Here is a 17,172-nt window from a genome sequence, read left to right on the forward strand (position 1 = left end):
CGCCTGTTTGTTTGTTGGTTTGTTTGTTCTCTGGGTGATGATGTCAGTGATGAGGTTTCCAGGTTGACAGTGAGGGCTGGTAGCAGATGAGAGATGAACAGCAGCAATGCACGCAGCTCTCAGAGCACAGAGTAACTGTGATGAGCTGTCTACAGTAATGCTAATGTTAGCCATGTGCTAACAGTCTTTGGTGTCCGTGCGCTCCTACGGGAAGGGTTGTTGAAGCCAGGAGCCGTGACGAGGGAGGGCATTATGAAGCTGTGAGGCATAAATGATTAGAATAAATGAACAGGAGAAGTTAGCTGCTTTCCACATCTGTGCACAGCTCCCTTCCTGAACACCTGAGGCCCTCCTGATGGTCGCTGCATGTGCGAGAGTCAGCGCAGTGATCATGGGAATAAAAGTGATTCTGAAAAAGGAACGATGTGAAAGATACTGTAGAGCTGAACAGCAGAGGTCTGCACACTGACACAGAACAACAGCACAAATTGGAAAAATGAACTGATTCAGTCAAGGTCAAAGGTGAAAGTGTGCAGGCAGTCACATGACCTCAGATGTAAAGGATGGACAGACAGAGTCCATCTAATGTTCCAGTGAAGAAGTGAAGGTGGCTGACAATCTGCAGACTGGACAAGTGGACACTGATGAGAGTTGGAAACGTTTGTCCCGTCTCTGGTCCCCCACACCGTACATCGTTTTTTTGACTCGTAACGTTAAAGTACTATAAATGTGTTACAGTGAGGTTTATATTTATCAGGTATGTGTGCTTTTGAAGCCAAATGCTGCAATTTTTCTGTAAAGCAAATTTACCTATGGGTATAAATAAAGTTGATGCAGTGGTGTAAACCACACCACCACTGGACTCTAGAGCAGTGTCAGCGTGTTCGCCGGACTGACCAATCACGCTTCTCCATCTGGCGATGGACGAACGAGTCTGGGTTTGGCGGTTGCCGGGACAACGGTACTTGTCTGACTGCGCTGTGTAAAGTTTGGTAGAGGGGGGGTTATGGTGTGGGGTGTTCTTCAGGAGTCTTCGTGCTTCAGCAGACCGAGACACTGCGGACACCTTCGTGTTCCCAGTATGTGGGACCAGTGTGGGGATGGCTCCTTCCTGTTCCCACATGACTGCACACCAGTGCACAAAGAAGAGTCCATAAGGACACGGACGAGCCGGTTTGGTGCGGGAGGACCGGCCTGCACAGAGTCCTGACCTCAGCCTGATCCAACACCTTTGGGACCAATCAGAGCGGAGACTGTGAGCCAGGCCTTCTCCTCCAACATCAGTGTGACCTCACACATGTGCTTCTGGAAGGATGATCAACACTCCCCATAAACACTCCTGAACCTGAGGAAATCCTTCCAGGAGACGTCCAGCTGCACACGGTGGGCCGACATCATATTCCACCCTGTGGATCAACAGTGGGAACTCACTGGAGTTCATGTGACCTTTGCACATGTCGGGCCAAGAATCAAGCAAACGTGATGATTTATATAAACAGAAAAACAATTTGAGACAAAACAAGAATAAAAATAAGAAGTTAAAACACATCATGTGGCCCAGAACACAAATGCACTCAGAATTACATTCAGTGTAAAACAAAGTGTGCAGGACTTTATCTAAGAAACTTTTACAGAGAAGCGCCTGGACTGTATCATCCAGACAACAACAGGAGTCAAGAAACTGGAGCGAGTCCAGCCCTTTATTTTGAAGAGCTCAGCTTACCGTGACGGGACGACTGAGAGCCTGCACAGACATGCAGGACGTCAGCAGAGGTCACATGATGGTCGGGGCTGAGCTCGGTGCTTCAGAGGAACAGCCACGGATACGGATGTGTTCTCACCAAGAGGCAGAGGGTCTGACTCCTGCTCCAGTTTAAAGCAGGTGAGCTGCTGTTGTCATTGTCTCTGTTAACTGAACAGGTGAGCCCAGCGTCTGATGACTGAGTGCAGAAAACAAGCTTTTTCCTCTCTGCGGGTGAACATCGAGGCTTTGCTTTCAAACTTTTAATCTCTGCTCAACGTTTTTAATTTTCACTTTACAAACTGATCACAAAGTCACTTCACATGACCAGACTTCCTTCTTTGGCAATAAGAGTGCATGTAGCTTCCTGTTGAACTGGGTGGGGGCTGTTACTAAACCCTGCTGTTTGAGGGCTGAGCGGGCAGCTCTACCGTCCAGGACGGCCACGTCTGGCGATGCAGTGATGAAGCCCCGGTAACGGGTCGAATCCCTCCGGCCAAGGGCAGATCGAATGAACTCGAGAGCATGTCACAATGCTCCTCGCTGCTGATAGTTTTCACCTTTTGGGTGGCTCCATAATGTGCGTATGGTGTCTGTGATAATCGTCAGAGTCGCCTCAGATCAAAAACCTGATTCCTGCATATTTTCAACAGCTCGATTCACATGAAGAGGAAGTTGTTTCAGAGAAACGGGGCCTATCTGTGGTCACGTGATATCCTGGAGAACGATATGGGTCTTGGCACGGGCTTCATTCGGACAGGCCTCGCGGCTTCACTGTTAGACACAACGCCATTAGTCACTTCCTGGCGGAATTCTGTGATGAACCCACAGTGTACACGGCCTCAGGAAACCCCCACTGGGCCCTGCCCACACTAGCTTTACCCATCCGGTGCCCATCAGTTTTTTGTGGTCCCCAAGGGCTAAACTGCTGTGGCCCTGTGTGGACACACCCACAGTGGCCCCACACAGCCATGTTTGGAGGCACGTTACTTAATATAAGGAAACAGCAGACAGGGAAATGTGATTACTGTGGAGAAGATGAAAGAATGTTTTATTCCACTGCCAGAAATATGAAGTGAAACTGGTTCTTACTGACACGCTGCAAAGAACTCAACAAGTGAAACAAACAGTCTGACAGCTCTGAGTTGGTCTCTGCGAGCAGAGCTACATACCGAACAGCACCAGCAGGAAACACATGTGGTACAGAGGCCCTCTGTGGATCATGGGGTCTGCCCACAGTGCCCATGTTGGCCTCAGGAGGGCATCACTGGGCAGCATTAGTGTGATGGGCTCAGTATCACTCTGTGTCAGTGTGGTTTGTGTGAGCAGTCAGCTGGTCCATGTATATATATATACATACATAAATGGAAACAGGCTGTTTTACAGCTGATCAAAAGTTTAGGATAGAAAGTTCCAGACTTGAACTCAGTAATAAATTGGTCCGCTGTTCTTGTTGATCACTTCATGCAAGCGTTTCCATGAGGTGAGTGGGAACATTTCTCCAAGTGGTGAAGACGGCCACACGAAGGGCGTCTGCTGTCTGGAACTGTTGTCCTTTCTCAGTTGGATTTAGATCAGGGAAAGATGCACGATGGTCCAAAAGAGTGACGTTATTCTCCTGGAAGAAGTCCTTTGTCCTGTGGGCATTGGGTACTGTAGCGTTGTCCTGTTGAAAAACCCAGTCGTTACCACACAGGCGAGGGCCCTCAGTCATGAGGGATGCTCTCTGCAACATCTGGACATAGCCAGCAGCCGTTTGTCACCCCTGCACCTCCTGAAGCTTCATTGTTCCACTGAAGGAAAAAGCATCTCCCCAATCATTGTGGCGCCCCCTCGTCTGTAGGGCGAAGAAAACATCTCAGGTGGGATGTGCTTGTCATGCCAGTAAGGTTGGAAACCATCAGGACCATCAAGGTTGCATTTTTTTTACAGGAGAAACAAAAGGTTATATTTTTTTCTCATCAGAGAATTAGTTTTTGAAGTCCTTCAGTCTCAGATGCCATTTGATGGTTATGGGGGTGCGGTCGGCACCACTAATGGCCTTAATTTGGGTTGAGGATTTTTTAGGTTTCCACTTCATGTTTTTTTTCCATAACTCCCAGGACGACCGTCTTAACTGCATCCCACCTCAGCAGCGATGGTGCGCTGTGAGCGACCCTACTTATGCAGTTCAACAAGCCATGTTCAAAAAGGAAAGTGTTTTTGCTTTTGCCATCAGAACATCCTGACAGTCTGACAATGACAATGAATCCACAGTTTTGCACAGATTTGGCCTTTTAAAGGCATGTGGTCCTCAACATTTGATCAGCTGTAAAACAGCCCGTCCCAGTTTAAGTTTATGAAAAGTAAGTTAAATGTTTTGTCTCACTGCCATTTCTGCTTGTTGCATGTTGTTGGAACCTTGTTAAGATCCAACCATGCAAAAGATGATTTTTTGCCATTTTTCAAGTGGTCTCAAACTTTTGATCGGGACTGTGTTTAATAATCGATTAGTTTCTTCTGAATGGATTAAGAATGCTTTTTTTTCCACATTGCAATGCATCACAATTGTAAATCATTACACAATTAATTGTGTCAGCTCTATTAGATGTAAGATTGTATATTTGCTTTTGAAATGGGCAGTTTGCTTTATTGTGCTTTGTATTTGTTTTCAGACTGCAAGGAAAGAAGGCTAATGTACACCGAGCATCTGAGGAACACCACGCAAGTCCTCCAGCACATTGGATCCAAAAACCCGGTCCAGTTCCTCAGACACCATCAGAGACTGTTTTGAAAGCCCTCTACTATCAATCTGGATAAAAAGAAACTTTGCCAACCACTGCAAGTATCAATGTTTTAAATTTTGTTTGACTGTTTATTATGTACTTATTTGTTTTTGGTTGTATTAAGTTTGATATTAATTAGATCAGTGCCTTTTTAGTCATTAATTTGATTATTAAATATTAACTGTTTAGGGCAGCATGGTGGTTAGCACTGTCGCTGCACAGCAAGAAGGTCCTGAGTTGAATTCCACCATCTTTCTGTGTGGAGTTTGCATGTTCTCCCCGTGTTTGCGTGGGTTCTCCCCGGGTACTCCGGCTTCCTCCCACCGTCCAAAGACATGCAGTTAGTGGGGATAGGTTAATTGGATAATCCAAATTGCCCGTGAGTGTGAATGGTTGTCTGTCCCTGTGTGTTGGCCCTGTGACAGACTGGCGACTTCGCCCTATGAAAGCTGGGATAGGCTCCAGGAGACGGTAAACAAGCTTATTAAAATGTATTTTAACTGGTTTACTTTATATTAGTTTTTTATTTCAATGTAATAATTGTACAAAAACCAAAGTTCACTGTGAATTTTACATTTATCAACAAGTATACTGTTATGTATTCTGCATTATCTCTATATTTTCCACGGGGAAATTCTGGCAACCACAGCTGCCAGTATTTTACCGTAAATTCTACAATATTGTTTTTACAGTGTTGGACAACACCCGCCTCTCCAACACCACCCTAAGAGAGTCCAGCTCCGTCCCCACAGCATTTCTGGCCTTCTGATCAGTTTACTGAGTCTGTTGGCGTCTGCGACCCTCAACCCTCTGTCCCAGCATGCAACAGCACAGAGGATAGCACTGACCACAACAGACTCATAGACAATTCTGAGCATTGGTCGACAGATGTTGAAGGACCTCAGAGACTGTGGCCCTTCCTGTAGAGGGCAGTGGTGTTTTTAACCACGTCCGGTTTATTATCAGTGTGTACTCTGAGGTATTTACCGTCCTCCACAACGTCCACATCAACCATGTCCACTGAAAACGAGTGACTCCTGCTGGCTGTGCTCCAGGGGTAAAAATGTGTGGAGTTTATCTAAACGCAGGAAGGAAAGCTTGAAGAAAGCACCGCTGTGCGTCCAGCACAGAGCCACAGCCTGCTGGGTGAAAGCAAAGAACAAATACAAAGAGTGTTCACAGCAGCAAACAGGCTGACTGACCTGTGACCTTCACAGACCTCAGTCATTACTGTTGATATGATGATGATGATGGTGAAACGTTTCTCCCATGAAGGCGTCCTTTCCTGCTCTGTGATGGACAGAGAAACCTCCATGATGAGCACTGCTGCTGACGAGCTGCTGGAGGCCAGTTTCTCCAGGATAAAGATTTTGGACCACTATAGAGATCAGCTTACAGCCCTGTCTGAGGAGCTCAAGGAACTAAAGCCAAAATATAACAGGACAGGATGTGTTAAGTTTTTTTCAAGGAGATCATCTTCCCTATTGTCTTGTCCTGAAATCACTGAATCACTGGAGAAGTTGCAGAAGATAGAAGGTGAACTCAATGAAGCCCAGCAAAAAAACGAGGAACTGTTAGAGAAGCTGAAGATTTCTACAAACAGCTGTGAGCACGTCGTGGAAGAAATTCTGTCAGCAGCAGCAAAAAGACTTAAAGTCAAGAACCAAATTAACTTCAGCTCAGCATCAGCTCGAAAACTCATCCAAGAAATGTCTCGATGTGAGTTTCAGCACATCCTCGAAGGAAAAGTGGTGGTGAGGTTCTGTTATTTCATTTTTACATCATCATTAGTGAGATCTAAACACATACTAAAGGTTTAAAAACATATCATTCATGCTTTTATGGTTTATCACTGCAGCAGTTTTTCCCTTAACACTGACAAACTGATGAAGAACAGAAATGATTCTGTTGTAACCTGTTCTCTCTGACGGTCAGATTGGATCTGTACATGGTGGAAAGGAGTTGCCACTTCCTGAAGTCATTCAAATGTCGACAGAATTAATCCGGAAGAATCATGTGACCGAAGCTAGCGAATCACTGAGAGCTGCAGCTGACAAGATCAAAAAGTTCATCTGGGACCTTTTTCAGCAATTCAGCAACATTGAGTAAGTTTTTCTCTAAATATATAAAATGACTCCACCACAGCTCTGACTTCCTGTAGGTGTTAAACAACCAATGAAATCTTCTTATGGCCTCTCACGTCGCGATGAGACACATAGTCAATAGTGCGCCAACAACCCTCTCTGGGACACGCCCCCCTCCCACTGGGGTTTACATACGTGGGGCTCTCCACCATTTGGTCTTAAAACTGAAGAAGGTTCTGGGATGAAGCGTCTTCACAAACTCGAAGAAGTCCAGTCGGCTCCGGGAGTATCCTGTGTAACTGCGAGAGATCAGCTCAAAGGGAAACCCTTCTCCAAGAAAACAAGCTCGACTATGTCACAGGTGAAACTCCACCATGCACATGTGGCACATGTGGCAGGGATCCCTGCGAGGCTTCAGACGTCATCCATGACGACACATTAGGTGATCACCTGTGAAAACACCTGGATCACTGCTGTCACTGCCTTTGTGTTTGGAGTTAGTTTCTGGGTGCTGAGGTTTGGAAACTGTTCCCAAACTCTTCTCTGTGTGACCCCCCCCCCCCCAGTTTAAAACCCTGGTGCTCACTAACCAGGAGTTACAACAGTAGATCAACCTAACGATGCCTGAATTGAACTCATATCCTTTAAAGAATTTGGCACGGTCACAGCAAATCTGCCAGGTTGGAGCACAGACTTACATCCATTGTTCGGAATTACTAAGTCCTCCATAAATAATCACCAAGGAAACTATAAACAACATCATGTCACAGTCAGGCAGGATTTCATTAGTAAATTTGCTGCATTCCAGCTGTTTTAGGTAAATCTGGTACGAGTCCTGTTTGTTGTTTGTTGTTTGTGGTGACGACTTACAGCTGAAATCACACTGACTCGACCTTCACTGGGTTCTTTTACAGAGACAAGGTGATCAAGCTAGCTCAACAAGCAGGTGAAGAACAGTCTGCCTCCGAAACAAGGAGTGGTGGTGACAACGAGGAAGAAAGTAATCAACCAAGTGAGGAGAGTGGTGTTGATGACACAAAGAAAGATAAAGACTATGTGCCCCCAGCTGACTGGCGTGATGATGGTGATGATAGTGATGATGGTAATGATCGTAATGATCGTAATGATGGTAATGATGCTGCTACAAGGAAATTTAACGAGCAGAAGAATGCAGGAAATACTGGAAGCTGGGTGCTGATCAATTTTCGCTCGATTAACAATAAAGAGGAAAAATTGAAGGGTTTATTAAAGAAAAACAAAGATGTATTAATTATAACAGAGACGTGGATGAAAATTGAAAAGCTCAAGGATCAGGTCCTTCAAGACATGTTAACTGAAAAGTACAATTTTGTTCAGTTTCCGAGGGAAGAGAAAACAGGAGGTGGCGTCGCGATTTTATTCTTAAAGACCCTTTACGAGGATAAAAAAATTAATCTGATCTCAGCCAAACACTTTGAATATGTGGCTGTAGAGCTGGAGCAAACTGGTTACCAACCTGTCCTGGTCATCGGTGTGTATCGCCCACCGAGGACGACGGAATTCAAAGATTTCCGGCGGGAGTTTAAAAGCCTCTTGCAGGACGTTTCTGCAAAATGCAAAGACTGCATCATTTTGGCTGGAGATTTTAATATCTGGTTTGATGAAAACTTGAAGGACAATTACAAAACAGAATTTTCATCTTTATTGAACGAATACAGTCTTACGCAACATGTAAACAGCCCAACACATAAAAAAGGTCACACTCTGGATCTGGTCATCAGCAGAAATGTTGAAGTCTCTGATCTGAGTGTTCGTAATGACGACATAGCAGATCATTGCAGTATATACTTCAATGCCACACCAAAGCCCAAACGCAGGAAACAAGGTGAAGCAGAGGAGAATGAAGATGAAGATGAGTCCACAAAACGACTGAAAAATATTGAAGAGTAGAAAACTTGATGCACCTATTTGTCCTTTAAAAGCTGAAATATGTTGGACTCCTGGACGTCCGAGCATTGACGTTTCAGGAGTCATCATCATACACACATAACACACAATAATTACGCACACCCCACTTTTCAGTTATTTATTTGTTAAAAATGTTCGGAATCATGTCTGATTTTCGTTCCACTTCTCACAGATTTGGAGAAGGGTGGCAGATGTAACTGGCTGATAATGTTAAAAAAAATTCTAACAACTGTTAACCATAATTCAATAACCCTGTAAACCTAATAACCGAATGCGCTGTTAACTTTTCTTAGAATGAGATTTTAACCACTACGGTGCAAAGTTTTTAGATACTGCGTTGATAAAGTACAAGAGATACAATCAGTCAGTGTTTATTCGGCATTCAAGCACATCAATATTTAGTATTTTTACTGACATGTAGTGCATATGTTTTGGGCAAAAACATTTTGAATTTTAAAATACGAACATTTTTAACATACAACTGGCAAATTAGCCAGTGCCAATGCAAAACTTTATCTGCCTGTTAAAAAAAGAAGATAATCTTCTCACAAACTGGTGTTTGATTTTGAAACAGGAAAAAAGTGGGGAAACAAATGAAAAGACTAACATTTGAATAAAACCTGAAAGCAAGTAAATACTTTCTATGCTGCCTTATGGTAAACTTTGGTAATATTGATAAAGAACAGCACTGGCTGATGATGAAATACAGTCAGCTGGCATGGTGACACTGCCAGTATTAACCTGCAGGGCTGGACTGGGACAGAAAATTGGCCCCAGGTATTAAAGCCATAAAGCCTTTGAATGAAAACAAACCCTGTTGTGACAGTGATGTACAGTCTTGTTGGCATATGTATGATTTCTAAACATTCTTTCCCAGTTAAATTTACCCTTCATTCTAATTTGTGTTGTACAGTTATTTCATTTTTAACTTTAATTTTTATATTTTATTTTCTTCCTTCCTAGTTAAATTTACCCTTTTTAATTTTCATATTATTTCCTATCTTATTCATAGCCTTTTCTTTTTTCTTTAGGTCACGAGCAGTTGTCCAAGCATTTCACTGCATATCGTACTGTGTATGACTGTGTACGTGACAAATAAAATTTGAATTTGATTTGATTTGATTTTTACCTCAGATAAAAACTTTGTTTGCAAGATTCAGATAATTATTTAATAAAAGCTAGTGTCATGAAATCAATATCCTTAGTATCCTTCTTTTCCTATTATATTGTTTTATGTACTTTAATAATGAAGGCTTGTAGAGCAAGGCCACTTTTGACTCACAAAGTGCTCAGCCAGACTAAAAAACAGGAAGTTTTAGTGCACAGGCATATTAATAGATAAGACACAGAAAAGAGGAACTTTGCCATATAAGCATCTGGCCAATCCACCACCTCTCATTGTTCATGACATTACAAAAATAAATAAATAAATAAGTCATCAGCCCACCGGCAAATGCCCGGTATGTCTGATGGCCAGTCCAGTATGTTAACCTGTTAATCTTTCGCTGAAAAATTGTTTTCTGCGGTGCCTCTTTCGTGCTTGTGTAACCAAGACGTCTACTCACCAAAGAATGAGAGAAGCAATATGGATAACAGCAGAGGACAATTTATTTAGGGTCTGATGGCAATTTACCATCGGTGTCCAGCACTTTAAAGGATTGATGGACTGGAGCACATCCGTCCTTAACATACCCTCTTAAACATCAGCTTGACACTGATACATCAAAGGAAACTTAACCGACTCTAAGTGCAAATGTTTCAACCTGAACAACTTAAAACTTCTCTGGGATACAATGTAAACAAAGGCAAGAAGAAGAAGAAAAGAAAAAAATATATTTCCATCAATAGCCACTTCTCCTAACCAGGAGACAAGTGAATATATTGTGTAAAGAGTCCTTTTTCTCAGTCCTGGGGTTGTAACACCACAACCTCCTCAGTGCGTAATCAGAGAGTCTATTTGACAATAACCAAAATGTCTTTGGATAGTCTTTGTGAATGCGAAAAACAACAACAACAATGGTGTTAGCTGGCCAGCAAAATAAAGAGAGTGTATGGCACTGAGTGCGGGCGTGTGTGTGAGTACTTCGGTCCAAATAATCGAGGTCCGGATGGATGAATGAATGGCAGCCGCCGGTCCTTTAATGGCAGCAGCGAGGAGGCAGCGCAGCAGCGAGGCGTCTGGCAGGAGAACGAACAATAGTCTTTTTTTAAAGGCTACTGCAGACGGAGATATTCCCCGCTAGCTCACCCAAGCTTGCTCTCTGGCACAGCTACAAGCCATGTGAGCTCGTAGCCCCCCGTAGAAACAGAGAGAGAGTGCAGGACAGACAGACAGGTGACAGTCTCAGGTGTACACACTGCTACACAACAGCACCAGAGAAGCAGGATTTAGTGTTTGTGTTGAGTGTAAACAAGAAGAGTTCCAGATGGTGCAGTGGACACATGTGTGACTCCACCAGTAATGTTTTAATGTTCTTCATTATTAAACATTCGCACATAAATAAGTGACATAATATTCAGTACCTACTTTTGAAGGTTCACTCTTTCACCGCCCCCTTCTGCCGTATTTTGCGGCAAAATTAGCCAATTAGCCAAAAATCAGAAGATTGATAATATATCTTTTTTCGATTTATTTTGTCGGTATGTGAGAGGCCAAATAGAATATGTTGAAACTTCAGTTTACACGAGGCATCAATTTTGGTGTTTATAAAATTATTTAGATCAATCCAAAATACATGACACGTTGGTTCCTCTGCATTGCTGCAAAAAGTACAAAGAGTGTCAATATTTTTCTTAAATTTAACCAGATATGTCTTTACCAGATAACATCTATGGATCAACTTCTCTGACCTTAGTAGTTTATTTTATTACTACCTGTAATTCTCACTAATAACTCTTTTAGGCTGCGTCCACACCTACACGAGTATTTTTGAACACGCAGCTGTTTCATCCACGTAAATGGCGTTTCGAATCACGGAAAACTGAGATTTTTTAAAACTCATTTTTTTCCGTTTACGTGTGGACGAGGAATACAGAGTTCGCCACGCGACATCAAAGGTATGTGTCACGGCTGCCGAGGCGAGCCGTGTGGAGTTGGAAGAAGGACCCAAGATGCAGGCAGTGGATGAGATACCAGTGGTTTTATTTACAGAGGTGTAGTGGCAAACAAACAGTGGGGCATAACAAATAACTAAAGACACCTAAACTGGGAGGACTAAAAATAACAGACCTGGGAGCATACAACAACGGGATGAGAAGCAGAGAGACGCAGACGAGGAACAGGACACCGTGGGACACCGTGGGACACCGTGGGACACCGTGGGACACCGTGGGACACCGTGGGACACCGTGGGACACCGTGGGACACCGTGGGACACCGTGGGACACCGTGGGACACCGTGGGACACCGTGGGACACAGGGTAACAGACTGACACGGAGTTACACAGACGACCCGGCAACAGGCAGGAGAACACACAGGGCTTAAATACACACACCAGTAATCAGGGGATGAGAGACAGGAGGGCAACACAGCTGGGAGGAATCTGGGCTGACGGGACAGGGGAAACGTAATCTGATCACACTCACATACGACACGGACCTTCACAATAAAACAGGAAACTCAGACACATGGAACCAGACAAGACATTGAACTAAACAGACAGATTCACAAACAGATGGGGTGATGTCACGGGGTGAAACGGGACAAGTTATTTAGAGTTTTTATTGTGCATGTTTTGCAATGTTTTATCTGTTTTAATATTTTAATATTGTATATTGGGTTTGTTTGTATGAGCTTTATTGCATGTTTTTACCTTATTTAAATTGAACACCTGTCCTGTAAAGACTCCGCCCCTACCTGATAGTAAACTGATCACACCTGCGAGAGATCCCAGAGAGGCCAATAAGAGGGCCTGGCAGACCAAAGGAAGGAGTTCGACCGAGAGGCTAGAATGACGGCCAGGAGTAAGTGGTGCCAGGCGGCGGTGGCGCCTGCAAGCCGAAGGGGCTGGTGGAGCTGGGCGTTAGGGGAGAACGGAAAGTACCAGCGCACAGGGCACCAGCGCAGAGGGCACCAGTGCAGAGAGTGACAGCACCAGCGGGGAGAGTGGAGACAGCACCAGCGGAAGGCACGGGACGGCTGTGTGGCTTTGCAGTTTTTAAGAAGCGGCGGGCGGAGTTGAGAGCTCTGCCCACCCGGGGTAAGTCTTTGACTTATCCCCTTTTATTGAATAAAAACTGCCGGAAGAATAGTGACTGCCGCTCCTCCCTTTCTCTAGCATATCAAGACGCGAATGCGGAAAGGAAGGAGAGGACTCCGCTGGGTTTCCCTTTTACTTCGCTGGATTTCTTAACTCCCTGGGACTTTTATGCTGTGGTGGATTCCACTGGACTTTTAATGTTGTGTCTTATTGCTTTTTATTGTGTTACCCCTTGGCCAAGGTTGTTTTAAATTATCTTACATTTTTAATTATTTAAATATAATAAATTATATTTTAATTCTACAGTTTTTTAATCGTGTGCTTTCCCTTGGCGGCTCCACTGCTCTGTCCGTTTGGAGGAAGGTTTCCTTCCTTTAGAAAAACAACACTGTGGGAATAAAATCAGCCTTTCCGCTCCGTTACAGGTGACACCATAGACAGACAGATACAGACCGAATATAACACAGAACTTAAACAATCATCATCTAGAAAATGATAACAAACTAAAAGCGCTGGGTCACCGACCCAGGACCATGACAGTATGCGCCCTTTTTCACGTCACGCTGTGGCCACGTTTACATGAGATGAATTGCAGGATGGCAGATAGAGACAAAATACTGTTAATCTGACTGTCTGCAGGTTTTACACGCAGTTACTGTCCCTCCATTTACAAAGGCAGAGGCGTCACGGTGTCATTATTTTACTGTAGTTGTTTTTTCCTGTGTAATAATGTTCAACATTGCTGTCAATACATTTTTCAAAGCATGCCTCTCTGTGCAAAATGTGTTCAAAAACATAAACAGCTGTGGGATCCTGTTTGACAATTGTCAGGCTGCTGATGTAAACTGATTCATTAGTGTATATTTGACAAAGAATCTGAATTGACACGTCTCACTTTTTATATGGCACGAATCCATGTGTTATTTTTTCAGGTGGCAATATGTCCTAGTGCAGTCAGAGGGGAGGAGCCAGGGCCAAAGGTGAGACACATCAGGTACAGAATAATTTAAATCTGAGGATAAAACGCAGGTACTGAGGCTGAAAGAAGCTTCAGTGCTCTCAGAAGACTAAAAACATGCTAAGGTCAACAATGACTCAAATGAGATTAAACAATGCTGCTGTATGTCCACCAGGAGAGACTGGACAGCATAGATGTAAAACCAATATGCCAGCAGTTTATCTCAGCTAACAAGAGGAGCAGGCCTGTGTTTGGCTGCTTCACATAGTGGACATTGAGTTGTTGTGTGGGACACCAGTAGTATTAATGTCAGTTGCTGTAACAGTAGCTCATGCTTAGAATAAAAATCCCAGCTCACTGATCTGATCGGGACAACAGAGCCTAAACTGTTGCATAATGTTGCTGAGAGATCTTCGACTCTGTGTTAATCTTAGACGAGTAGTTTTATGGACAAAACCCAGCAGGTCATTCAGTGTTGCCTTAGTGCCAAAATATAACAGATGTTGGTGTAGTATAACTGAAGTAATGTTGTTAAGTCCTTAAAGTCATATTCTTTATTGTCATGACTGTATTTGAAGCTATTTTTATTTTTGTATGATACCTGATTTATATGGAATATGGCTGAAGTAAACTAAAGCCTGAAATACTTAGTCAGTCATTTGTTTAATAGTAATTTAACATTATATAATTCACATATAAAACTATGAATTGTAATTTTAAATGGTTTAAAAGCAGGTAGAATAGCATATGTAGGCAAGTATATTTCTCCTTTTATCAAGAAGCAAAGACAAAAAGGGAAAAAAAAGAAACAGGCCAGGGTTCGGTGGTTGAATCATCCGTCCCCCCAACGCCAAAACCAAATCTACGCCCTTGATTTAAGACCTTGTATGTGAGGAGCAGGATTTTGAATCCTGGATTTAACAGGAAGCCAAAACAGGAGAAATCTGCTCTCTTTCTAGTCCCTGTCAGGACTCTTGCTGCAGCATTTTGGATCAGCTGAAGGCTTTTCAGGGAGTTTTTAGGACTTCCTGATAATAATGAATTACAGTCGTCCAGCCTGGAAGTAATAAATGCATGAACTAGTTTTTCAGCGTCACTCTGAGACAGGATATTTCTAATTTTAGAGATGTTGCACAAATGGAAGAACGCAGTCTTACATATTTGTTTAATATGTGCATTGAAGGACATGTCCTGGTCCAAAATGACTCCAAGGTTCCTCACAGTGTTACTGGAGGCCAAGGTAATGCCATCCAGAGTAAGAATCTGCTTAGATACCATATTTCTAAGCTTTTCAGGGCCGAGTACAATAACCTCAGTTTGATCTGAATTAAGAAGCAGAAAGTTAGCGGCCATCCAGGTCTTTATGTCTTTAAGACATTCCTGCAGTTTAACTCATTGGTGTGTGTTATCTGGCTTCATGGACAGATAGAGCTGGGTGTCATCAGCATAGCAGTGTAAATGTATGCTATGTCTTCTAATGATGCTGCCTAAGGGAAGCATGTATAATGTAAACAGCATTGGTCCTAGCACTGAACCCTGTGGAACAATCTATGTGCAAGCACTCGAGGATGTTGAGCTTTTTCAGAGAGTAATCCAAACAGCAGTGGGTTTATGGCCGACCTTGAGCCACGGACCGATCATCAGCATCTTCTTCCTGTCATGTGACGGGGTCTGTCTCCGCCCATCAGCGACCCTCAGCATGAACTCCATCCAGAGTTGCAGCACAGCTGTGTGTGAGTCCTCTCCGCCCTTCACTCAGAGATCTTCATGTAGATCAATTTTAAATACCGAGCTGAAGTTTACTGTAACAGCTGGAGAACAGCTGCACTCATCGTTTGACTGGAGCTGAACATTTGCACTCTCGGTGAGCGTTGGGACCTGGAAATGGATCAGACAGCACTTCCTGTCAGGCACAATTCACTTCGAGATGTTTAATGATGATGCGTGAGAAGGTCGTGCGCACGCTCGTCTCTGAGCTCACAGCGTGGCTGCACCTCAGGAGGTGACTCGACGTGACATCATGCTGATTGCATCATCAGTGCTGGAAGTTTCAGTAATGGGAATTTAAAAGTTTTGCAAGTAGGAATGTAATATTTGTGTAAGTTGTTTTTAGAGGCTTTTACTGCAGCGGGGTCTCATTTAAACACATATCTACACAGCAAAATCTCCAGTGTTAAATTAACACTTTTGACAGTATTATATGTTTAAAAGTAACTTAGTCAGTTTTGAAGATTAACAATGGCTAACACTGAGCAGTGCTGATTTTCTAACACTGGAATATTTCTAACATTTTGAGTTATTTTCCAGTGTTAGAAAATCATTAAGAAAGCCCAGCAGAGGATGTACTTCCTGAGGCAGCTGAAGAAATTCAACCTGCCAACACGGACGATGATGCAGTTCTACACCGCAATCATCCAGTCCATCCTCACCTCCTCCATCACCGTGTGGTACGCTGGAGCCACTATCAGGGACAAACAGAGACTGCAGCGTGTTGTGCGCTCTGCTGAGAAGGTGATTGGCTGCAGACTCCCATCTCTGCAGGACCTGTACACCTCCAGGACACTGCGGCGTGCAGCTCGGATCACAGCTGACCCTTCTCACCCTGGACACAGTCTGTTTGACCTGCTCCCCTCAGGCAGGAGGCTCCGGTCCATTCGCACCAGAACCTCTCGCCATAAGAACAGTTTCTTCCCCTCTGCTGTTGGACACATGAACAATAACCGTATGACTGTTCCCACCACTAACACATGACCCTATGCTGTGTTCACTGCATCATTCCATGTTTGGCACTGATCACCACCTGCACTCATGTATATATCATGTATATATCATGTATATATCTTTCTACGTAGCACTTTAATTATTATTCTTATTTTTATTTTCATGTCTATTTAAGCGTAATTTATGGCAGTATGTTTGCACTGAAGCACCGCAGCAATTTCCTAATGTTGTAAACCTGCTCAACATTTGGCAATAAAACCCTTTCTGATTCTGATTCTGTATTTAACACTCAGAGGTGTGGACCCATATAGATTTTGCTGTGTACGTGTGACTCTGAACTCAGTGTGACATTTACATTTAATGAGTTTTTATTTATTTAAGATTTATTTTGGGGCTTTATTTGGCAGAAGAGCAGGAAGGAGGAGCTCACCTGGAGCTCAGCTTTAATTGTTTTTAATGCAGAAGAAAAAACCCAGAGGGGGAAATGTTTACATAGTTTAACCAGGAGCAGGAAATAAAACTGGAGAATCTCCTGCTGAGTAAAAGGAGTCCAGGATTTCTCAACACACACACACACGCACACACGCACACGCACACGCACACACACACACGCACACACACACACGCACACACACACACGCACACACACACACACACACACTCCTTCGGTCAGCTCCGGTTACAGCAGCTTATTTCCTGGTTACTTCCTGTTCAGGGGCCGTGGCCTTTGTTTAAACATCATAAAGATCTGATCAT

The 17,172-nt window shown here is 43.6% G+C and overlaps 1 protein-coding gene across 3 annotated transcripts; it reads left to right on the top strand.

Moving 5' to 3' along the window:
- The first annotated feature begins 1,765 nt into the window (after nt 1-1,765).
- On the top strand, nt 1,766-13,042 carry LOC146576838 (uncharacterized). 3 transcript variants are annotated; one of them, XM_085272380.1, is made up of 5 exons: nt 1,766-1,882; nt 4,396-4,565; nt 5,199-6,260; nt 6,442-6,611; nt 7,505-13,042. In XM_085272380.1, the coding sequence occupies exons 3-5, from the start codon at nt 5,745-5,747 to the stop codon at nt 8,517-8,519; spliced, it is 1,701 nt and encodes a 566-aa protein (XP_085128506.1). In that variant the 5' UTR covers nt 1,766-1,882; nt 4,396-4,565; nt 5,199-5,744; the 3' UTR covers nt 8,520-13,042. The 3 variants fall into 3 exon arrangements, with proteins under 3 accessions (XP_085128506.1, XP_085128505.1, XP_085128507.1); XM_085272379.1 differs by having other exon boundaries at nt 4,396-4,561; XM_085272381.1 differs by lacking the exon at nt 1,766-1,882 and adding an exon at nt 3,946-4,086 and having other exon boundaries at nt 4,396-6,260.
- Nucleotides 13,043-17,172: the final 4,130 nt, after the last annotated feature.

Source organism: Mchenga conophoros, linkage group LG4 (genome assembly GCF_057382185.1).
Source record: "Mchenga conophoros isolate Kocher_MC1m ecotype Shallow Benthic linkage group LG4, M_conophoros_male_GT1.1, whole genome shotgun sequence".
NCBI lineage: Eukaryota > Metazoa > Chordata > Actinopteri > Cichliformes > Cichlidae > Mchenga > Mchenga conophoros.